Below are 24859 nucleotides of genomic sequence, written 5' to 3'. Positions count from 1 at the left end.
AAACTCTCCCAGAGCACTGGAGCATGCTGCTGCTGATGCAAACTCTCTCTATGGAAATGCTCTGACTGACTCCATCAGGGACTCTGATTATTCTGATGATGATGAAGATGATGATGATGATGATGATGATGATGATGATGATGATGAATTCTCTTCTCTGATTCGTCCATCTAACACATAAAAACCTTCAACAGAAAGTCCTTTGTTTTGGAGTATTTAGATCAGATTTTTCAAGAGCACCTGTTTTTCTTCACAACATTGACTCATTGATTCATTTCAAACTCTTTGAACATCTCTGCTCACATCCTTCTGCACATTTGACCTTTGACCCAAAGGAAACCCTCTCAGCTCTCCCAGGTTCAAACCGGAGGAGGGTTCAACAAATCAGTATCTTCTCCTGTGTGGCTCCTCCTTGTCCCAGATCCCATCCAGAAAACCATTCTGGATTGTTCTTTGAGAGAGCTGATGATTCCTGATTTTCCTTTTTTTAGTTTGTTTGAATTAAAGACTTGTGTCTTTTGTTTTTCTTTGTATCTGTTTTCCAGTGATGGTTTTTATTGCTGTGAATGAAGCCCATTTTTTGGACCGCAACTGCTTCTTCAAACTTCAACTGATTTTCACCGTTCAGCTGCTGCTGATGCAAACTCTCTCTATGGAAATGCTCTGACTGACTCCATCAGGGTCTGGGATCCCTCTCAGCGCTCATGATCAATCATTAAAGAAAATGACTGGTGCTGTTTTTGCTGTAATTTTGTTGTTTCGGTGTTTTTGATGAATACGGAAAAAATTTTCCTGCAGATGATTTTCTGTCTGATCTCATTCAGCTCCCGGAGCTGGTTTTCACTTTGACACAAACTGTAAAAACAGATGTTTTTAAAGTGCACATTTTGTTGATAAAGTCTTTCTTTGCTCATGTTGAATAAAAACCCTCTGTATCTGAAGACCAGCTGGATGAGCTGTTTCTATCAGCAAAGACTGTCCCTCCTCACTTTTATCTTTAGTCCTGAAACCTGTCTGCTGCCATGCTCCAGCAGTGATGCCTGTCTGTTGCTATGACGACTGAGATCAGAGCAGGAAGTGAAACACAGAGGACCAGTTTCAGGTGTCCTAAAGAGCAGCTGCATGTTGTCTCTCTGCTCTTTCAGTGGGTCCAGTGGTTTTCTTTTTTCTTTTCCTTTTTTTTTTTCTTTTTCTTTTATTTTATTCTACATTATATTATTTTATTTTACATTATATTATTTTATTTTATCTCTTTTATTTTATTTCATTTTATTTTATTTTACATTATATTATTTTATTTCATTTTATCTCTTTTATTTCATTTTATTTTATTTTATTTTACATTATATTATTTTATTTTATTTTATCTCTTTTATTTTATTTTTTACTTTATATTATTTTATTTTATTTCATTTTTTTATATTATTTTATTTATTTATTTATCTATTTATTTATTTATATATTTATAGAAAATGTTTGCTGAATTTGAAAATATATATTTATAGTTTGGAAAAATATTTATTTAATTTTTAGGGGTGGAAAACACTAAGAGTTTATCTACGTAGTTGTGTTTCTGGATTAATTAAACCGGCTTCCTCCAGCACGCCAGGGGGCTCCAAAGCGCTCTGAGGCCTGTACCAGCCTCTGGAACATAAGAGTAAGAAAACTTAGCCGAAGTTGCTAACATGCTTACTCCTCACGTTTTGCTCCAATTCTTCGACATTAAGATGAAAACAGGTTAACTACAGGAGCCTGTTTGTGTGGACAAACGTTTTAAATCAGACTTTTGTCGCAGGTTGAGGACAAATCTCACCAAACGCTAAATTTATGTCGTAGCGTAGCATGAAGTTAGCCTAGCTTCTGAGCTCCGAAGAACAGTTGCTAACGGAACGGAGCGATAAAAACGGGTTTTAACGATCGTTTCAGGGCGGGAAAGAAGCCGAGAATTTATAAAAACATGATTTTAGGCTGAAAAATGTGAGTTTTTACTAACTACAGCCTGGGAGCAGACGTTTGAGCTGTTTGACAGATCGTTAGCATCCAGAGAGAATCAACACCAACACCTGGAGCTGATTCAGAGCAGGTTTGTGCTTTTTCATTATTTCTGTCTCTAAATATGTGAAAACCACAAATCATGAACATTTTAAAGTGACTGAGAAGGATCTGAGCTGGAAAGTTTAGCTTCCCTTTCGTGAAAACTTTAAAATCATTAGATTTTTTTAAATGATGGTTTTTGATGTTTTGGAAATCATTTTTAGACTCATCTGTATTTAAACAGCACATTTCATACACTCAAACATACACAGACAATAGGAAACAGTAATATGTCAACAGAAAAAGTGTGTTTAAAACACCAGTGGGATAAAATCTAATGAATACCATAAAATCAATAAGATAAATACTAAAAAATATTTGTACTATAGTAAAAAGTTATGATGAAAGTGACTCTAGTAATAATCAAAATGCAATGTGAGGCTAGAAATACATTTTTCTAAATTAAAAGAAAGATTAAAAAAATGGTCTTTACTTTGCTCTAAACAGGAGCAGAAGTTTTTGAGTGATCTCGTAAATGTCTACTACAGGTTTAAACATGATTTCAACTCATTTCTGTCCGGGTTGGCCAAATCTAGCCTGTTACTAAACTACGGTACAAACTGACAAAGTTAGCATGTTGTCACATTTCAAACCGTTGCTCTGTGAAACTGTTGATAAATACGTTACCTTGTAGCGTTGTATCTGGTTAAAAAGTTGTCTTGATGAAAGAAAAGTCAAGTTAAAAAGAAGATCTGATATCCATTCATTTCCAAAATAAACAGACTCTAGGCCAAAAATGCGTCACTACAACCTAGTGTTGTCACGATACCAAAATTATGATTCAATACCTGCCTAAAAAAAATCGATATTGATACTTAATCGATACCTGGCAAACTTAAAATATGAGAAAATGAATAAAAGAAACAGCTTGAAGAGAAGGCTGCCTCAAGCCATTTTTTTTACATCTGTTTGTGTGTCTGTGGAGCTAAGGGAGATTTGTAAATTGTAATATTTCAGAAAACACACACACACACACCCACAAAGGGGGGAAGACGCATCCTGTTGTTATGGGCTGGACCGAGTTAAAGTCCAGGGCTTTTTTTCAGTCCCAGTCCGCCACTGCTTAACACACGTGGTATCGTTTACTTTTTGAAAACAGGGGATATCGATACTTTCTCAGTATCACTATATCGTGCAACCCTACTACAACTCAATTCAAAAGGAAAGTCCTCACAGTCTCTTTTAAGCATGCAACAATCTCTGCACAGCTCTGTATCTGACCTTGTAACCTCTTAGACTGGCCTGTAATAGTTAACCAGGTTCAGTGTTTCCGTCTCTTCTTCAAACCTTCTTTTGTCTGAGAGACATTCCTGATTTCATTTCAGTGTCTGAATGACTGTAATATTTGTCTCAGTTTATTTAAGTTTGTTGATGAATTTATATTTGTCTTTTTGCTGCACTGTTAAGATCTTTGTTATGCATTGATTGCTTATTCTGAACCATGCTTAATAAATAGAGATTATTATTATTATTATTATTATTATTATTATTATTATTATTATTATTATTATTATCATAAAACTAAGACTTCTACAGTTTCATTTAGCAGACACTTTTGTCCAAAGTGACGTACAACACAAGCAAGGATTTGAACCCTACTTCAATCTTCAACAACATTCAGTAATTAGTGCTAAAAAAAACCTGAGGGCCAAGAGGAGCAGGCTCAGATTAAGGTCTAAGTGTTCCCTGAACAGATGAGTCTTCAGACGTCTCTTAAAGTAGAAAGGGACTCTGTGGATCGTATAGAGTTAGGTAATTCATTCACCATTTGGGAACAACAGAGGAGAAGAGTCTGGCTAGAGATTTGGAGCCGTGCTGGGCTGGGAGCGCCAGGCGTCTTTCACAAGCAGAGTGTAGAGGACCAGAAGGAGTGTAGACCTGGATGAGGGACCCCAGGTAGACAGGAGCTGTTCTTGTCTCTGTTTTGTAAGCCAGAAGAAGAGCTTTGAATTTGATTGGAGCTGCTACTGGAAGCCAGTGAAGAGAGATTAACAGCTGGGTGACGTGTGCTGTTTTGGGCTGGTTAAAGACCAGTCGTGCTGCTGCATTCTGGGTAATCTGCAGAGGTTTGAATGTACACACAGGAAGGCCTGCTAGGAGGGAGTTGCAGGAGTCGATGTGTGATATCACAAGGGCCTGGACCTGGTAGGGTCTGATCCTCCTGATGTTATAGGGGGCATACCAACAATACTGCATTGTTTGTTTACAAAACTAACTGAAGTGAATCCTGTCTCATAAAAAATGTCTTTCATTCTATCTTTCACACAAGCAGCAGACGGTTTCAGCTCATGTTTTGGTTTTGGAATCCTGAAACCATGTCACTGCTGTGCATAGTAATCAGTGAATGAGAGGTTTTTAAATCTTTGATCTTTTCATTCGTCCACAGATTTTCTGCAGCCGTTGCTCAGTGACATGGAGGTTCCTCCTGCGCAGCAAACGAGGAGCCACAGTCTGGATCAGGAGGAACCACGGCTCATCAAAGAGGAACAGGAAGACCTGTGGATCAGCCAGAGAGGAGAGAAGCTTCAAGAAGAAGAGGAGGAGGAGGAGGAGGAGGGTATCACTGCAGTCGCATTCACACCTGTCCTTGTAAAGAGTGAAGATGAAGAAGACGAAGAACAAACCGAGGGAAACAGTGAAGCAGAGCGTTTTAAAACAGATAAGAACTCTGAATCTGAGACTGATAACAGCTGTGACTGGGAAGAGACCAGTGAGCCCCCGTCAGGTTCAGACCCTCTGCAGAACAGAGACGTACCTGTAAAAAAAGACAAGTGTAACACGGATAAAGAATCGGAGCGTTCCTCTGAAGGTGTCACAAGCTCTGACCAAAAGGAGCCAACACTAAAACACAAAGATACGCATACGAAAGAGAAACCATTCACCTGCTCAGTTTGTAAAAAGTCTTTCTCAAGGAGAGGAGAGCTTGTGATACACATGAGGACCCACACAGGAGAGAAACCCTTCACCTGCCCCGTGTGTGGCAGAAGTTTTGCTCAGAAGTCACATTTGGATTCACACCAACAAGTCCACACAGGAGAGAAACTATTTAGCTGTTCAGTGTGTGAAACACGCTTCCTGCGCAAAACCGACGTAGACATACACATGAGGGTTCACACAGGGGAGAAACCTTTCAGCTGCTCTGTGTGTGGGAAAAAATTTGCACATAATAACATGAGGAAACACATGAGAACCCACACAGGTGAGAAACCATTTAGCTGCTCAGTGTGTGGGAAAGGTTTTGGACAGCATGACAACCTGAAACGCCACATGGTTGTTCACACGGGGGAGAAACCCTTCAGTTGTTCTATATGTGGGAAAAATTTTGCACGAAACAACATGAAGAAGCACATGAGAATCCACACAGGGGAGAAACCGTTCAACTGCCCATTCTGTGGGAAAGGATTTGGACAGCACGACACATTGAATCGCCACCTGGTTGTCCACACGGGAGAGAAACCCTTCAGTTGCTCAACTTGTGGGAAAACTTTTGCACAAAGTACAACTCTGAACCGTCACATGGTTGTTCACACGGGGGAGAAACCGTTTGGCTGCAGTGGGTGTGATAAAAGGTTCACTCAGCTTGCGAGTCTCAACAAACACAAATGTAGAGGGCTTAGTCAGCCATGAGGTGTCCAAATGAGTTTTATTTTGGAAGTTTCAAAGGTCATTTTATCGACCTGCAGCTCTTACAAACATGAAATGAACCACAATTTATTTCTAAAGGGGGAAATATTTGCTAAATGTTTTATTTTAACTTATATCATTCCCAACTCAAGCCACCTGATACAAATGTTTTGTTACAGCAGTGAAGAATGTGTTTTACCTTTTTATTGACGTGAATAAAGAGTTAAGTCTTGTCTTGGAGAGAGGAAACACCTGTTGCCTTAAATCACCTCTGTATTTTGATATCACTCTGACTTCATCCAGTTGTTTCGTCTACTTCTTTGTGACTTGATTTGTTCTTCTTCCTTAAATCTTGCTCTCACTTCAGTTTGATTACCTCGCTCCAGCTTTTATGTAGTTTCTGTTCAGACTTCAATAAAATAGAAACCTGTGGAAGTGATTTTTGTTTCCGTGTGTTTTCATAGTTATCAGCACAGATCACAAACTTTTAACTCTCTCTTCTGTTGCTGTTCTTGATGGTATGTTTACATCGTGCTCATCTGGTGACTCTGAAGTCAACCGGCTCATCATCCTAACGCGTGGAGTTTGTTTTTTTTCTGTTATTACTCCTGTAATGAGTTTTCCCCAGGGATGACTGAAGTATTTCTGATTCTGACATGAAAAGAAGGTTAATATTGAAGCCCATGTTTAGGTTTCCAGACTAATAAATGGTTCCTATAGTGTTAACATTCACACTGTCAGTTATGGGTTTAAACAAGACTGGCTCTTCCTGTTATATCTATCGAGGCTGAAATTCATCAGTGGAGGATACAGTGGGATGGTTTCTTCACTGAGTATTTCAGTAGTCATTAATCTTTCTATCCATTGTAACTCACTGGTGTTTAACCCTGATCTACTGTTTTGTGTTTTATTTGTTTGTTTGGTTGTTTTTTATTGTTTGTTTTTTTGTGTGTGTTTTTATTTAATTAGCCTCTTGTTTTCTTTCTGTATTATTTCTCTGTTTTGTTTTTATATTTTGCAAGTAGCATCTGATATGAGCTATGCCATATTTTTTTAACGAATATCTGATTATTATGTGTATTATTACTATTATTATGGTTGCTAGGCGCCGCCCTGTTGGCTACAGCTGCCTGTTACAGCAGCTCTCTCTTCTTTGTCTGTTTCTTGTAATTTTTCATCTCTTTTTCGTCATCTTTGTATTTGGAGTGGTTCATTACTTTGTATGGTTCATTGTTGGTCATGGACACCAAATTTTTTGTGACTTCAGTGATATTTTTACTACTTTTTCTCCTGTGTTTGTCTGGAGATCCTACATGTAACCATGGCTGCATTGTTTACATGTGAAATCAGCTGTTAGCAGCTTGTAGCATGTCAATGCTAACTGGTGCAAGGCCAGATGTTCCCCACAAGGTGAGGAGAAGTAGGTGAGGACGACGTGCTGGTTCTCAGGTGTGAGCTAAGAAGTGACGACATGGACCTGTCCTTCCATCCATCGTTATTGGGAACGTAAGATCTATCTCTAATAAGATGGACGAGCTAGCTGTGCTAACCCAGCAACAGAGGGAATACCAGAAGGCAGAGTAGCATCATGCTATTTACAGACATGGCTAACAGAGCTAACAGCAGACACCAAGGCCACATGTGAAGAGCTTCACCTGCTGTGAGCAGACAGGATCCAGGAGACAGAGACTGAACAGACTGCTGAAGAAGCTCAGTCGTGGACCCTGTGGAGGTGGAGGCTGGCTGACTGGACAATGATGGACAAGCTGTCAGCATTGATTTTCTTATGGAGCTTTTTACACTTTCTATACACTTTCTTACTTTGGTTTTCTTGATTGCTGCTGTGACTTCAATTTCGTTGTTCTTGTTACTATGTCACTAAAGTTCTATTCGATTCTATTCTATTCTATTTCAGCAGTCATTAATCTTTCTTTCTATCTTAAATTTTAATCTACTGTTTTTTGTTTCTTTGTCTGTTTTTTTTTTTTTTTTTTGGGGGGGGGGGGGTGGTGGTGGTTATTGTTTGTTTAATGTTTAATGTTCATTCGTGTGTTTTTTGATTTATTTAGTGACTTATTTTCATTTGTTGACTTATCATTTCTCCGTCTTGTTTTTATATTTGAAAAGTAGCATCTGATATCTTTTAAACTATTATCTATGATTATTTAAACACATCATTATTAATTTATTTATCTTTTATGTTTTAGCTTTTTGACGTGTCTTCTTTGCCTTGATTGAATGAGTGTTTTAAATCCCAGCACTCTGAGTAAAACGGATAAACTTTGAATCGCTTTTATTTTGAAATCTAGAAATGACCCGGAAGTGATGCTAGCTGTAGCCGCTAGCAGCGCTAAAATGCAGCTGTTCGCTTCGTATCATCTCGTCTGCTTCAGACTCAGTCTGAGGAAACCATCAGAGCCAGTTTAGGTGTAAACATTAGTTAAATGAACCATGGTCACAGCTTCAGGATGTTTTATTTACAGTTTAACGCGTTAGCACAGGAGCTAGCTTAGCTCGTTAACTTGGAGAGAGCTTCGGGAATCAACACAAACTGCTGGAGGGTGGTTTCACAGAGCAGGTTTGAGCTGTTTTTATCTTATTATATCTTTAAGTTTGTGAAAAACAGAAACCAGGTCAAATCGACCAAAAGAGGAAGTGATGTTTGTCTTAAAACTAGAAATTATTACGACATATCAACGGTTCTGCGATCAAATTAAAGCCGGGTTGTGATTTAAAATAATGATAGTATAATATAATTCATTGAAACTGCCAAATTTAAATAGTTTTATTAGTATTTATGATCATTTTTATTCCAAGCTGTCAAAAGTATTTCATTTTTATTGTCTATAGATGTTTATTTCCTGTCACTCAGTGTAGTGTAAACTTTATCTGATCCTGTGGTTTCCAAAGTGAGGGTCATAAAATACCTTCCTTCAATTTAAAGCTTTTTATAACCGCGTTTTTCATCCGTTATTGTTAGAAATATATATAGACCCATCCAGGGTAATGATGGTTTAATAAAATGCAGATTTATCAAGGAAGCACAGAACGACTCATCAGATATTTATCATATAGACAGGGGCGTAGCTACACAGGCAGTTGCCTGGGGCCCCAAGATTCCCAGGGGCCCCCAAAGCATCTCTTAAAAACTGATTTATAAAGTTCTCTCCAATTGAAAGCATTTCTTTTTTCTAAATCTTACTTCACATGCTTCAAAATCCATCAAAGGCTTAATCTTTAATGATGGTTTTGGGTTCTCCCCCTCCATTCTTATTCAATGGGCTATTCCATGTTACAACACATCTGAACATTTGATTCCGGAAGAAAGTGGTAAAAACACTTTTTTTTCACATTTTTTTTCTTATTTTCGACCAAGTCGGAAATAAAAACAATGTTGCTCTGGGATCTAAGATAAACATATCAGACTTTTAGGATTTTAAGGACTTTATCTAGCCCAGGAAACAGGATCATTGTCTCTAAATTAAACTTTTTGAGTTGGTGATAAACATTATTGTATAAAATCTCTTTTTTGGAAACATAACTCACTGGACAGGGGGTCAAATAAAAATACATTAACTTTAAAATAATAGTACCAAAAAGTATGGTAACTGTAAATATCACCTCTTTCAGTAGATTTTTCCAGTTTTATGTTGTGCTTGATATTTACATATTTTTTCTTTACTAAATTATTTTTTTCAATATTTACCTATTGTAATGTTTTTCACTTCATCCTTTCTTGGTTGTTCCTGTTACTCTGTAAATTCCCCACTGTGGGACAAATAAGCTTCAACTGACCATAAAAGATTTCAAATCCAGGACAAAATGGACTAAATGATGGATTCACTTTTTCTAAATCAAACTAAAGTACAGAACTTGAGGAAATGCATTTAGTTGTGTTAAGTTAGCATGTACAAGATTAGCACTGTCTCATGCCTTGATTCTGGGAAAGAGACAGTGGACCCAGGGAAGGCCAGTCTAGCTCCGAGGAAGAGGAGTTACAAGGACATGGAGGGCCCCATTGACTGGGTTTGCCTTGGGCCCCCAAACGGCTAAATACGCCCCTGCATATCCATCAGATAAATTAAGTCTCTAGAGCCTTTTATATATATATTTTTTTACATTTATCATGGTCAGGGTGTGACCTGCTAAGAATGATAACATGGTATAAAGATGCCTTAACTCTGAGTGTAATTTTACTATCATAATGTATAATAAGTAGATATCTATGGGTTGGTCTAATGAACGTTGAATGTTTAAATTTAGTAACAACAAGAAATTATAGTCAGACAGTGGAGACATTTTTACTGTTATAGCAACTTCTATTAATCATTTCTCATTTTTTTGCTCTTTCAAAATAAAAGTGACATCCAGCTTCTGTTAGAAAGGAAAATGGAGGATTCTAAGCAGCAGGAGAGTCTGGACCAGGAGGAGCCACCAGAACCACCACACATTAAAGAGGAACAGGAGGATCTGTGGAGCAGCCAGCAGGGGGAGCCGCCTCAGAGACTGGAGGAGGAGGATATCATCGCTGTCATATTTGATCCTGACACGGTGAAGAGTGAAGAAGAGGAGGAGGAAGAGGAGTTCTCACAGCTTCATGAAGACCACATTGAAGAGGACGGAGAGACAGATTATTTTAAAACAGAAGTCGATGGAGAATCAGGATCAGACACAGACTTAAGTCCAGACAAACAACCGGTCACTGATAAAGAGACGTCTCGCTCTGAGTGTGAGACTGAGGACAGCTGTGACTGGGAGGAGAGCAGTGACCCTCCGTCAGGGGTGAACCCTGTTGATGAAGACAATACTCCAGGGAAACCATTACCCTGCTCCTCAGAGGGCACAGTGACCTCTGAACAGCTGCAGAAACCCAATGGCATCCACACAGGAGAGAGACCCTTCAGTTGCTCCATTTGTGGTAAAAGATTTGGAAACAAGAAATATTTATCAGCACACACACTGCGTCACACAAAGGGAAATGGTTTCAGCTGCACGGTGTGTGAGAAAAGTTTCCCACGGAGAGGAGAGCTCGTGAGGCACGAGAGGATCCACACTGGAGAGAAACCCTACAGCTGCTCTGTTTGTAACGCAACTTTCCGCCGCAAATCCCACTCAGTGGTGCACATGAGGATCCACACAGGGGAGAAACCTTACAGCTGTCCAGTCTGTGGGAAGAGGTTTGCAGAGAACAAAGTGAAGGAACACATGAGGAACCACACAGAAGAGAAACCCTTCAGTTGTTCAATTTGTGGCAAGAACTTCACACAGAGGTCAAACTTGTGCTCGCACCTGAAAGTGCACACGGGAGAGAAACCCTTCAGCTGCTCTGTGTGTGGAAAAAGATTCACAAGACACACAGGCCTCACATGGCACTCAGTTGTGCACACCGGGGAGAAACCGTTCAGTTGTTCTTTCTGTGATGAAAGTTTTGCACACCAAAAATCTCTGAGGCGTCACTTGGCTGTCCACACGGGGGAAACCGTTAAGACGTAACAAAGTTTACTCAGCTTTGTGCGGGGTGTCACAATTCATATCCATGACTTTGGATTTTTAAATTACCTGATTGTTTTTAGTCAATGCCACGATGTATTTATCTCCTGGAGGTGACTAGGTGACTCTGAAAAAATCAATCTGGTCGGCCGTGTTCCCAATATTTCAGCTGTAATCTCCATATTAAATTAATGCTTTTTGACATTCTGTTGTTTTTGACTCCTGACTTAAATTACTGTACATTATTTGTCCTAAATTCAACCCTTATTACTTTTATGGACAAATTTTCAGCTCTATGTCTTGATAATGGAAATAGTTTGAGGATGTAAATGAGGATAATTTAGTAACTTAGTCATCAGCATTTTGCTACTTTTCATAAATCTGCTTAACGATGTAGTTTTTATGATATTACTGATAATTCTCAGCTGGTGGTCAGTGAATAAAATTTAGAGATTGAGTTTCAAGAGAAAGTCAAGCATCTGATGTAATCTGAGGTTCATGACACACACCCACGAGAAATTACTCTTTTTTTCAGTTCTTGTGGGTCCAAACAGGCTAATATTTGATATTAGTTTTAAAAATGTAGGGTTATATATTTATATATATATATTTTTCCCCTGCCTGTTTTGCCCTACAGTCTGGTTGGTGGAGGTTATGGACGAGTTTGCTAACCATCATTTAACATGAGAGAAAAGCAGGAAAGGAAAACTATGTTGCACACTTGTTGGAGTAGGTAACCAGTTTGTATTCTTCCATTCATGTTATTACTATTCATTTATTGTTTTTATTTGTTTATTCATACTTTTTAAGGGTGGATGTTTTTTCTTTTTGTTTTGTTTTGGGTTGTTTTTTTGCTGATCTTATTAGATTTTGTTAGTTTTGGTTCCCTGTCATTCTCCTGCACAGCACTCCAGTCCAGCAGGGGGCAGTATGCCCCTTAAAGTTAATTGCTTCTCACAGAAAGGGAGGATGTAGTGGCCTCTGACAGTTTGGCTGTTTCCCAAAGCCCAGGTACCTTACCTTGGAAGGCAGTGCCTCTGAAGCCACTTCCTTCCAATCCAAGGCGAGTGTCCTGCCTCTGCTTAAAGGAGATGCTAATGAAACAGCCTACAAAGGCACATTTTTTACCATCAGATTCCTCAAATTTTTGTGTAATTGGAGTTACATTGTCTCACATAACGTGTTGCACTGTGGACAGTGCTTGGACAGTTTATACAAACATGGGAGGAGCTCAAGCGGCTACAAATACTGTCATGGCTTGCCACTTTTGTACGCTTTTTGCTTTTTTATTGTCACATCATTGACACTCTAAAGGTGCAGCCTCTCAGTAATTATAGTTACATGAGTGACACACAAAAGAGTTAAGTGTTGGACATGGTAAAAGTTGTTATTTTCAGAGGTGTATTTTGTTGCTTATATTTGAATTGGAATTTACCGCACGCCTCCGCTGGAGCGTCTCTCTCTGGTCCGTCTTTTCCTTCCATTTTTTTCCTTTTTTATAGATTTGCGCGTTGCATGTTGGGTATTTATAGCCATGGCAAGGCTACGAGGATACACCTTTGTCAATTAGCCACATGCTAACCAAACGGAGGACATATGCCTCTAGAGGACATGAACATTGGAACAGCACTTGGGCAGCGACTGATGATGTGGATGCCTGCCCACGCCCACATCAGACCAAGGCAAGGCAAGGTACCTGGGCTTTGGGAAACAGCCTTTATCAATGTTGGAAAGTAGAAACAGGAAGTCATCTTTTATACGTATTCAAACCTCCTCTCCTCCAGTACACAGGAAAAACAACCCTCCTTCCTTTGGGATCCTGTCCATGTCGGGGAGAGGGAAACAGTTGTGTGATTAAATTAAAGTAAATACACATATCAGTACCACTTACCAAAACAAAAGTTTAAAACAAAAACTAACTGTGAAATTTTCAGTATCTACCAATAGGATCAGCGTTTATCAGCCACAAAGCAACAGCTATACAGATGTGTCCAATGTACAGTAATAAATAATGAAATTATTGTTTTCTATTTATTTATTTATTTATTTATATTTTATTTATTTATTTATTTATTTATTTATTTATTTATTTATTTATTTATTTATTTATTTATTTATTTATTTATTACACTGCTTTATCGCCAGTTTCAGACTCCAATCCAGTAGGTGGCAGTAAAGCACCCTCAAAGCTGTTTGGTATCTGCCCATTAATCGAACAGAAGAAGAAGAAACGGCCCGGCGGAAGTGGTAACCCGGAAGCAGTAGTAGTTACGTTGCTAACAGGTCAACATGCTAACCCTTTTCGATCTGATCCGTTTGTTCCTCCTTCAGATTCAGTCAGAGAGATCCAACCGATCCGGTTTCTGTGAACAAACGGTCTGAGTCTGTGTTTACAGCTTCCGGATGTTTCACATCAAACTCATCCTGTTTTAATGTTCGGAGTTAGCTTAGCACGTTAGCTCTGAACGCACAAAGAGGCTCAAAGCTCAGCGGACAACAAGCGTAGCACAGCGGAAATATCTGCTTTTATCATTTTTAAGATGTCTAAAACTAAAATGTTGAGGTTTTTAGTGAATCAGAGGCTGAGTGCAGCTGCTGAAGAGATCTTTGAGCTGTTTGAAAGGACGATAGCAGAGTACGAGGAGCAGCTCTGTCGATCTAAAGAGGATCAACACAAACCAGGAGGAAACAACCCAGGAGTCCGGATCCAGAGAGCAGGTTTGAGCTTTTTAATGTTATTTCCACATGTGTGTCTCTGCTCATAAGCTCAAGATTTAGAGGTAAACAGTGGTTATGAGACTCCATCAATGTTTTCTCAGTGTGTGAAATAAATAACCGATATAACTCTGATAAGATTTTATAAATTGAACTATTCATTAGTGGAAACAAAATCAGCGCTAAGGAGGTGATTTGTGATATTAAAGACGATACCTGGAGATATGAGGCTTTAATTCAATCCTGGCATCAGTTATCAGATCACTATAGACTCAGAAAGATCAGGATGGATCATCAAAGGTCTGATCTGTTCAACTCAAGTACAGAAAAGCCTGAAGTTACAATACACCATTCTCAGTATCATCCTGGTGTTAAGGATTATCAGTACAGGTGTCCCAGTCCGATATTGATATCTGATATTGGTCCGATATCAGCAAAAAAACAAGTATCGGTATCGTTTCAGAATGCATCTAAAATCTCCAATATAAGCAGTTTCTGTTTCCCATTGGTTAATAATAAATGGGTCAGTTTTTCCTCATACCTACTGTTGCTGACTACTGTTCTTTGTTTGAATAATGTCACTTAATCAAGCCTTTTCTAACATGACAGACATACTACAAAATAAATAATAAAAGTACACATGTTTAATGCTGATATCGTATCACATCAATATCAGTATCGGCCAAAACTCAATGCTGCAGTATCTGTATCGTATCGGAAGTGAAAATGTAATATCAGGACATCCCTAATTATCAGTATTAAAGGAAATCAAAGCTGAGGTAAATGACCATTAATAAGCAATCTGATTATTGGCCAAAATACACCAGATCCAATAGGGTTCTGCTTAGGTTAACAGATCAACTCACAGTGACTCAGTTGCGCTCCGGCTGCGTACCTGCTTCGGCAGTTCAGAGCCAGATGCATCAGATACACAAGGCTCCTATTCCCACTGGGTGATGCCAGAGCTGTGACCAGGGCTGACTAGGGATGGGTATCGACTGAATTCTATCAAAGGTACCGGGTACTGATCAAAGACTGTTTATAGAGTGGACAGCGTGGCTCCATCATTTATCATTGTACGGTTTTAAAGCCAAAATTCCTCCATCACAGGCGCAGCCATTGTAGCAGTTTGCAGCCAGAGTCTGAGCAGTAGAGACAGTGAGGGATTCTGGGAGAATCTGAGTGGAGCTGGGTGACAAAAATAATATATTTTTTTCTTTTGAGAGTCAAATCACTTCCTGACTCCAGACATGTTTAACAATCTCCGAAAAAAAATACACAAGGATGTCAGCTGTTAAGCCTTGTTTTTAACCTCGTATAACTTACGAAAACGAAACTTTTCAGAAAAAAGAGGACTTGAATACAAGACAGCCAAATGATATCTTCAAACCACCACAACAATCAGACGTGAGAAACATTTCTACCAGGTGGATTAATTTTTTAAAGTTTGACCACAGCCCATCTGGAATGACTGGGGAGATGGATTTTTTTTTGACCTATACTGCAGCCAGCCACCAGGGGGAGCAGTTTCTGTGGAGACCTCCCTTTGAGCCGAGCAAGATGACGTCCATTTTTTTACAGTCTATGGTACCTATTCATGAAAATTCAAAAGGTACCATGTGTAGGTACCTGAATGCATCCTTGGGACTGTGAGGGAGTGGAAGAGTAGGTGATTTTCCATGCTGGGCATGAACACATCATTTCAAGGTTATATATTAAAGAATAAGTATGTTAAATTGAAAAAAAAAACATTTTATTATCAAACAAATTAATATTTTTTACCAGGAAAACACAAAAACATACCGAAATTTGGAACCGTTGAGTACAGATACCGAATTCCAGGTACCAGGCATCGGTACCGTATCGTTTCAAATGTGAACGGTACCCATCCCTAGCTGTGACACTATTTACAAAAAGCAGATTGAGCTGGACAGAAAATCGTGCATGGAAATTGCAGAAAAAAAACAGGTTTGGGGTTTTACAGCCCAACATGAACCATTGGTGAGGGAATCCAGAGCTGGGATGAGATGCTTTTCTCACGATTTGATTCTTTTACAACTTTTGTGGTGTTGATTCAATTTCAACTGCAATTCTTCCATATTTTTGAGTCATCCGATAATTATCAGGGGCCATATTTGTCCAAAAAATGCACATCTCGTGTGTCGGAGAAAAACATTTTGCCCTCTGCTGGAGAAAAGCTGTAACTTTTCCCAATCCAGTTAGTACACAAAGACTGAAATGAAGAATTTAAACCCAGGTTTTTTTTTTTTTCACAAAGAATCCAACAAAATAATTTTACAATATTGAAATCAGGAAAATCCCAATCCACGTGTGAATCAATTTTTTCTCCCACCCCTAGAGCAGAGATCTAGTTATATCCCTGTGTAGCTATTAGTTATATAGTTAACACACACACACATTAAAAAACAAACACACAACATATATTTTAGATGCAGAAATCTGAGTGAATAATTCCCCAGAAACTATTTTTGCACATTAAAGCCCCAAAAGTTTAACCATTTGAAGATTTTAGTGCACAACCAGGCTTTAGTTCTTGCAAAAATGAAGTTCTGGTATTGTTAGAAAATTCACAGATTTTCCTTATTTAAAAATTAAGCGTATAAAAAGGCTGAGATTTGATTAAAATGTGCAAATTTCTTTCCATTTTTTCACAGAAGTCAATCAGCTGTTGGTGACCGAAGAAGCTGTTTCTCCTGAGCAGCAGGAGAGAAACCCCAGACTGGACCAGGAGTTACCATCAGAACCACCGACCATTAAAGAGGAGCAGGAGGATCCGTGGAGACAGGAGGAGGAGGACATCACCACTGTCATATTCATGCCTGTCACTGTGAAGAGTGAGGAAGAGGAGGAACCTGAGTCCTCACAGCTTCATGAAGCTCAGAGTAAAGAGGGCAGACGGACAGAGCGTTTGAAAAGAGCCGCTGACGGAGAGGAGTGTGGAGGAGCAGAACCAGAGAGACTTTTACAACCAGTCACTGATGAATCTGAGACTGACGGCAGCAACGACTGGGAGGAGACCGCTGAGCCTCACTCTCAGGAAAACAACAAAGCCTCAGTGAGCGAGGGAGATGATGGTGGAAAGACGTCAGTGACTTCCTCTGAATGTGCTACAAGCTCCGGCCAAAAGGCTCAACTGTACGGACACAACATGACCGACAGGCAGGAGAAGAAAATCAGCTGCACCGTTTGTGGTAAAAAGTTTCGCAACAAGAAGAATTTATCAGCTCACATGATGCATCACTCAGAGCATAAAGGTTTCAGCTGCTCGTTCTGCAAGAAGACTTTCACCTGGAGAGCTCACCTGGTGGAGCACATGAGGATCCACTCAGGAGACAAACCCTTCAGCTGCTCCCTGTGCGACAAAAGCTTCACCAAGAAGTCCAACCTGTACCAACACCAGCGAACTCACACAGGAGAGAAACCCTTCACCTGCTCCATATGCGGTAAAAGCTTCACATTGAAGTCCAACTTCTACCACCACCAACAAGTTCACACTGGAGAGAAACCCTTCAGCTGCGCCGTGTGCGACGCCAGCTTCCTCCGCAAAACCAATTTGGCTCGACACATGAGAGTCCACACTGGAGAGAAACCCTTCAGCTGCTCTATCTGTGGCCGAGGTTTCAAACAGAAGTCGACGCTGTGCAGACACCAGCAGGTTCACACGGGGGAGAAACCGTTCAGCTGTTCTATTTGTAACGCAACCTTGCGCCGAAAAACTCAGCTGGAAGTTCACATGAGAATCCACACCGGGGAGAAACCCTTTAGCTGTAGCATATGTGGGAAAAGATTTACAGAACGTCGGGGTCTGACGCGTCACGCTGTCGCGCATACAGAAGAAACTAGCTGTGGCGTGAGCGACGAGAGACTGGAACCACACGAGAGCAGCTTGTTTAGTTGATATTCTCCCACAGGATCAAAGTGAAAAACTGAAAAAGCTTGAAACCAGGACTCAGACTACGGCATTTCATGAATTGGTTTTGCATGATTAAACGATGTAGTGCTGTTATTGCATGTGCCAATTTCCAAGTCAGTTAAATAAAAGTTTCTCATGTCACCTGCATCGTCTTGTTGTCATTTTTTTTCTGTACCAGTCACTAGATGGCAGCAGCACCTCTCTGATTAACATGAAGCTGCCAGCAATCACGGTCAGCGAATCATTTGTTGGTAGTTTTGTTGCCGTGGGCAGATGCCAGGCCCCAGACAATCCCAGAAACTTCACACTGGATTTGAAATGATGATATAGCTCTCCTTAGCCTAAGAAAGACACTTCTGATGATGTCACTGGTCTGGGAGTGTGATGAAATCAGGAATGTGACAGTTTTAGTCTCTTTGTGATGATGTCTGCGTGTCTCTTGGTGCTTTAAAGCACTTTGTTTACATTCAATCAGCCTGGAAAATGTTTAATTTTCACTGTCAAAAAAAACTGATTTAAGATATCAAACTTTTTCATACAGGTTTTATTTGAAGACAGGGGTGTAGCTACAATTAGGCAAACACAGGCAGTTGCCTGGGGCCCCAAGATTCCCAGGGGCCCCCAAAGCATCTCTTAAAAACTGATTTATGAAGTTCTCTTCAATTGAAAGCATTTCTTTTTTCTAAATCTTACTTCACATGCTTCAAAATGCATCAAAAGGCTTAATCTGTAATGATGGTTTTGGGTCCTCCCCCTCCCTTCTTATTCAATGAGCTATTCCATGTTACAACACATCTGAACATTTGATTCAGGAAGACAGTGGTAAGAAACACTTTTTTTCCCCATTTTTTTTTTATTTTCAACCAAGTCGCAAATAAAACCAATGTTGCTCTGAGATCTGAGATAAACATATCAGACTTTTAGGAGTTGAAGGACTTTATCTAGCCCAGGAAACAGGATCATTTTCTCTAAATCAAACTTTTTGAGTTGGTGATAAACATTATTGAACAAAATCTCTTTCTTGGAAACATAACTCACTGGACAGGGGGTCTAATAAAAATACATTCACTTTAAAATAATAGTACCAAAAAGTATGGTAACTGTAAATATCACCTCTTTCAGTAGATTTTTTTTCAGTTTTATTTTGTGCTTGATATTTACATATTTTTTCTTTACTAAATTATTTTTTTTCAATATTAACCTATTGTAATGATTTTCACTTCATACTTTCTTGTTTGTTACTGTTACTCTGTAAATTCCCCACTGTGGGACAAATAAGCTGTCAATGGACCATAAAATGTTTCAAATCCAGGACAAAGTGGACTAAATTATGGATTCACTTTTTTCTAAATCAAACTAAAGTACAGAACTTGAGGAAATGCATTTAGTTGTGTTAAGTTACCATGTACAAGATTAGCACTGTCTCATGCCTTGATTCTGGGAAAGAGACAGTGGACCCAGGGAAGGCCAGTCTAGCTCTGAGGAAGATGAGTTACAAGGACATGGAGGGCCCCATTGACTGGGTTTGCCTTGGGCCCCCAAACCACTAAATACGCCCCTGTTGGAGATACACATCAGATTCTGTTTTTGGCAACTTCATTTTCTTCACTCAGCAAATGTCTGGTGACATTCAGTGATCTTAAACTTTTCTCTTCATTATAAACCAGTCCCACTGTTTCCAACCTGCTATTTTGTTAAAAAAAAAAAAAAAAAAGATAATCATTTTAAATAAGTTTTTTTTTTTTTGTTTGTTTTTCTAATTTGATGCAATACATCAAGCAGAAGTTGTATCATAAGAGTGAGGTTAAAACTGGCTCTAGTTTTTTTTTTTTTTTTTAAAGACTTTTTTTAACATATCCTTTTATTATTTCTTCATTTATGTGTTTTAAATAAATATTGTGACATAGTAAGGTTTGGTTAATATAATTATTTATGTTTTTTAATTTACTTTTTCATTTATTTATTAATTTAGCGCCATAACATCCAGTGAATAAAAATTTCTTTCTTTTATTTTGAAATTCTGGAAAGTCTCTGTACCCCGGAAGTAGTATTAGCCGAGATGCTAACTCCTGTCAGTTTACGTCAACCATGGGACCAGTCTGTCTTATCTGTGTGCAGTAACGTTTGTAGTTTGACTTCTTTTCACAGACTAATGTTTTAATCAGATTTCAGCTCGCACTCGAGCATGACGTCATCTTAGCGCGTTAGCTTTAAACCGGACGCAGAGCTAATAGCGTAGCAGCCTGTTAGCATAATGTAGAGCGGCCGTAACGGTTTGTAACAGGAGTGTTTCTGTGATTAGTTTAAATCCAAAACTGGGAGTGAATTAGTGAAGCGGATATTTGAGCTTTTTAAGGAGAAGAGCAGAGATCGAGGAGCAGCTGGAGAATCAGCTCAAACTGAAGGAAGCTGTTTACAAACCGGAAGTCCGCTCACACTGAGCAGGTTTGGACTGTTTTATTATTATTCTCTCGTTTAATAATCAGCATCTCGTTTTAGAGATTGTAAATGATTGAGTGTAGAGTTCATCTTGATTTGATATCACGGTTTAAGACGAAAATGCGTTCTACGGAAGCCCTCAAAGACCATAATAACAAATAGTTTACTTTCTTGACCGTTCTCGATAAAAACAAGTTAATTTCATTTACTTTCACGAGATACAAAACGTTTTTCCCGTTAAGACTAATTTTATTGTTTTTTTTAATTCAATAAAATAAAAAAAATGATTTTGAAGTTGAGACTTCTGCTCATTAACAGCAATAAAAAAATGTAAGAATATGAACTAAGACAGTAAATTTACAAAAGGGGTGAAAATAAAGGTTGGAGATAAGAAAAAAAAATATGTGTGTACTTGTATGTAATATCTATATGTATGTGTAACAGAGTAAAGAACAATAATGTGCTGCCTGCCCTCCACTTTTCCTTTTTTTTTTTTTTTAACTTTAAGCTTTATGAATTAATCATTGACACATATTTTCTGTAATAAAATGGGAAACACAATAAAATATTGTTAAAAAAAAAAAGAAAAAATTAAATAGCGATAAACTGGATTCATAAAGGGCACACAGATAAACATGTTGCTGTTTAAAACTTAATTAAATGCTTAATTGGTAATATTTTTTCCTTTGAAGTAAAATGTTATTCAGTTATTTTTCATCATTCCCATTTTAACAGTATCAAAGCTCTTGTGGAATTTAATGCTTGATGATTATTAACACAAATACAGAATGATTCAAGTTTATTAGGCAAATATCTAAAGCTAATTTCCCTGCTCTTTTAGGGTCTCGTAAATCAACATTTCCAGTGTTTGTTTTTTCATGTTTGCTTTTACTGTCAGTCACTGTTGATGTTTCTGTCAGACTTTTTGTTTTCATGATGATTTCTCTTTTACATGATGATAATAAAAAAAATCAACTACATTTGAACCCCTGCTTTAAAACTCATTTGTATGACATGACTCTTCGCAGGCGTCCGGCAGCTGTTGGTGATGAAAGAAGAGGATCCTCCTGAGCAGAAGGAGAGGAAGCCCAGCCTGGACCAGGAGGATCCATCAGAACCTCCTCACATTAAAGAAGAGCAGGAGGATCTGTGGAGCAGTCGGGAGGAGGAGGAGGAAGAGGATATAAAGACCGTTATAGTTATACCTGTCACTGTGAAGAGTGAAGAAGATGAAGATGAAGAGGAACCAAAGTCTTCACAGCTTCATGAAGAGCAGAGTGATGAAGACTATTTAAAAACAGAACAGAACGTTTACTCAGTCAGTAATTCATCACCAGCTGCTCACAGAGACACTCCACACCCTGAGTCTGAGACTGATGACAGCTGTGACTGGGAGGAGTCCAGAGACCCTCAGCCACGTTCAAACCCCCCTAAAACCAAAGACCTACCCGGGTGTGACCAAGACTGTAATACCAGGATAACATCGTCTAGCTCCTCTGAGAGTGAAACAAAGAAACACAGAGACGTCCAAACAGGACAGAACCCCCTCAGCTGCTCGATATGTGGTAAAACATTCGGCAACAAGAGCAATCTGTCGGCCCACTTGATGCGTCACACCAAAGAAAAAGGTTTCAGCTGTTCGGTTTGTAAAAAAAGTTTCCCTAAAACAGGAGAGCTGGTGAGGCACATGAGAATCCACACAGGAGAGAAACCCTACAGCTGCTCAGTCTGTGGTAAAAGCTTCACCCAGAAACCAAACCTGTACTCGCACCAACAAATTCACGCCACAGAGAAACCATTCGGCTGCGGCGTCTGTGGCAAAAGTTTCACGCAGAAGTCCAGTTTGTTTTCACACCAACAAGTTCACACGGGAGAGAAACCCTACAGCTGCTCAGTGTGTGGGAAACGATTTGCACATGACATTTTGAGGAAACACATGAGAACCCATACCGGGGAGAAACCCTATAGCTGCTCAGAGTGCGGGAAAACATTCATGCAACATGGAAACCTGAAACGTCACTCGATAGTCCACACTGGAGAGAAACCGTTCAGTTGCAGTGTGTGTGATAAAAGATTCACTCAGCTTGGGAGTCTGAACAGACACAAGTGTAAAGGGGACGTGGTGTCTTAGGGTTTTGGATCAGACCAGATTAGACTACACAAAACCAGTTTCAGCTCTCATGTGGACAGACTTTTTATACCTGTGACCTTGATGTTACGTGAAGTCAATGAGTTTTTTACTGAAATAGATTCTCTGATGACAATCACACAAACGTGAGGGTTTGTGAGTAAAACCTTTTTTATCGGTAACAGTTCTTCAGATGGAAATTGTGCCGCCATACAGCCCAAATACAGTGCCAGATGCTAGAGCTGCGACATGTCAATTCAGCGTACGGCAGATCAAGTGGGACAGGAAGTTGTGCATGAAAACATTCTGAAACACTCAGTGACTTTCAAAATAAATCAAAGTGTGTCCAAACCTGGTTTTTACTTTGAGTACAACAACAAACGGACATCATGAGTGGAGTCAGACCAGGAGTCAACAGGTTTGAGGTGTTTGACAGGAAGAGATCAACACTATCTACACATTCTTCTTTGTTGCTTCTGTGGAGAAATCAATAAAAATCCATTGGGTGCATTTTTGTTTAGTTCTTTCTTTGCGTGTTCATGTAACAAAGATGTGGCTTCTGTAGAAAATGTGACCCATTCCCCCTTCATCCAGATCACTCAGCCATCAGTCTGCCTTCCTTTCTGAAAACCTGATCCTGACGTCACGTCCGATTAGTGGTCACCAACCTTTTTGAGCCCAAGATCTCTAAACCAAACTGGCGTGAATGCAAGATCTACCAGGGAAGCTTCAAAGATCGACCGGTCGATCGCGATCGATGGGTTGGTGACCTCTGCTCTAGCTGGACACGATGTTCAGGGATGAAATTCTGTCCAATCTGCTCAAATTTGACTAAAACAAAATGTTTTCCAAACTGTTTTTCTTCAAACTCCATTTAATGTTTAATGGGTTTGTAAGTGCTGAGATAGTTAAGATGTAAGTACATAACTTAGCTATCGTATTCATTTAAGGGAATAATAACCTAGTTTACACTTCCTGACTCTTTTGAACTCAACAAAACAGCAGCATTTTCACAGGTGATCTTAAATTACCGAAACTCCTCGAAAAAATTCACAAAGGCTCCTCAAACATGAAAAAACAAGCTCTTAGGTGATATCCAGGGTAATACGGCACCGCATAGGAGCCCATGTGCAACAAAGTTCCACAATAACTGATGCAAGCTGTTCTCAGTACCGTAACTCCTCCACTAGCTGGGCAAGAGAAAAATTCTGACGACTCCTATAAAGAAGAGAAAATTGGGTTTCTGGATGTGATCTCTGGCTCGTTTAAAGGTAGAGTCTGCGGGTTTTTTCCTAAAAAATACAGTTTTTCAGGAATAGTCCTGCTCAATCGTCTCTTCTGGGTCGCTATACATGTGTGTCAGTGTCTGCGTCTGCCTCAACCCCCTATTCTGCCTGGATGCTGATGTTTTGGTTGTGTCAGGATCAGTGGCGTTTTCTCCCGGAGGCCAAGGGAAGCCATGCTTCCTCTCTTTTTTTAGACTGTAGCTGTGATTTAATGAAAATATTCCTTTTTAACAGTTTCGATACTTCTTCTGTGTTTTGTCACCGCCATCTCCTCCTTATTTCTCTCCTCTAGTTATTGAGCATTTTACAATGTGTAAAACAGCGCCCTCGTAAATGTTCTGTGGCGAATGCGTGGTGAAAATACGATACTGCACGTTGCTGTCCGCAAGGAAGCCAAGCAGAGTTGGCATCCCTTGGTGAAAAAAAACAAGAATGATTGACCAATCAGATGAGGCCGTGGTCATGACACTGCTCATCTGTGATTGGCCAAGACTGTGCCAAGGGAAGCCACCCCGTCTTTGGCCTCAAACCAATCAAATCACAGTATCGTCATCCTCGAGCCACTGAATGAAATCAGGGAGGTTAGCACATTAACAGTGTGCATGAAGCGGCCGGTTGTGCGTCAAAGTGGGCGGTTGAATTAATTAATACGATGTTTAAGCTAAGTCAAGAGGACAATGTACGTGTGTGAATGAGTGAGTGAGGGTGGGAGTGCTAAAGGGCGTGTGTCGGTGTTTGAAGTAAGTAAAACGAGCGCTCTCTGGGCACTCTAACAGGTCCGTTACATGAAATAGCGATACAAACTGCAACAAAGCCTTTTATGTACCCCACTCCCTAAAAAAAAAATACAGATAACAGGCTTTGTCTCACTTGGCTTCCTCAAAAAAAAATCTCCACGCCACGCCACTGGTCAGGATGTTTCCGGACATGGTTACCTCAGCACATGGACACCTTTTCCTAAAAGCTTGGCTCAACTTTCAGGAACTTGAAGACCAGCAGGGGGGGAATAGCAACAGAAGTTAGCTTTCTGCTAAACAGGTATGTGTCAAACACCTGTGATTAGCTTGTGCTAACATGCCAAGTCAGGTGCACAGCTCTCAAGTCTCTCCCATGTAGAAACGTGATGCTACAGGTGGTTGCTGGGCTAGT

At 39.5% G+C, this 24859-nt stretch overlaps 1 protein-coding gene across 1 annotated transcript; it reads left to right on the top strand.

Moving 5' to 3' along the window:
• Window positions 1–1625: 1625 nt before the first annotated feature.
• On the top strand, window positions 1626–23142 carry LOC141803262 (uncharacterized). Its single transcript, XM_074687225.1, has 6 exons — window positions 1626–2083; window positions 4481–5720; window positions 10080–11207; window positions 13679–13926; window positions 16599–17837; window positions 21325–23142. Exons 2-6 carry the CDS (start codon window positions 4507–4509, stop codon window positions 22425–22427), a joined length of 4932 nt encoding a protein of 1643 aa, XP_074543326.1. The 5' UTR covers window positions 1626–2083; window positions 4481–4506; the 3' UTR covers window positions 22428–23142.
• Window positions 23143–24859: the final 1717 nt, after the last annotated feature.

This window comes from Halichoeres trimaculatus, unplaced genomic scaffold, assembly GCF_033239565.1.
Source record: "Halichoeres trimaculatus isolate MK-OKI-2021-1 unplaced genomic scaffold, fHalTri1.1 fHalTri1_scaffold_14, whole genome shotgun sequence".
Classification (NCBI taxonomy): Eukaryota; Metazoa; Chordata; class Actinopteri; order Labriformes; family Labridae; genus Halichoeres; species Halichoeres trimaculatus.
Note: the sequence above shows the minus strand (reverse complement) of the source record. Positions and strands in the feature narration are given on the sequence as shown.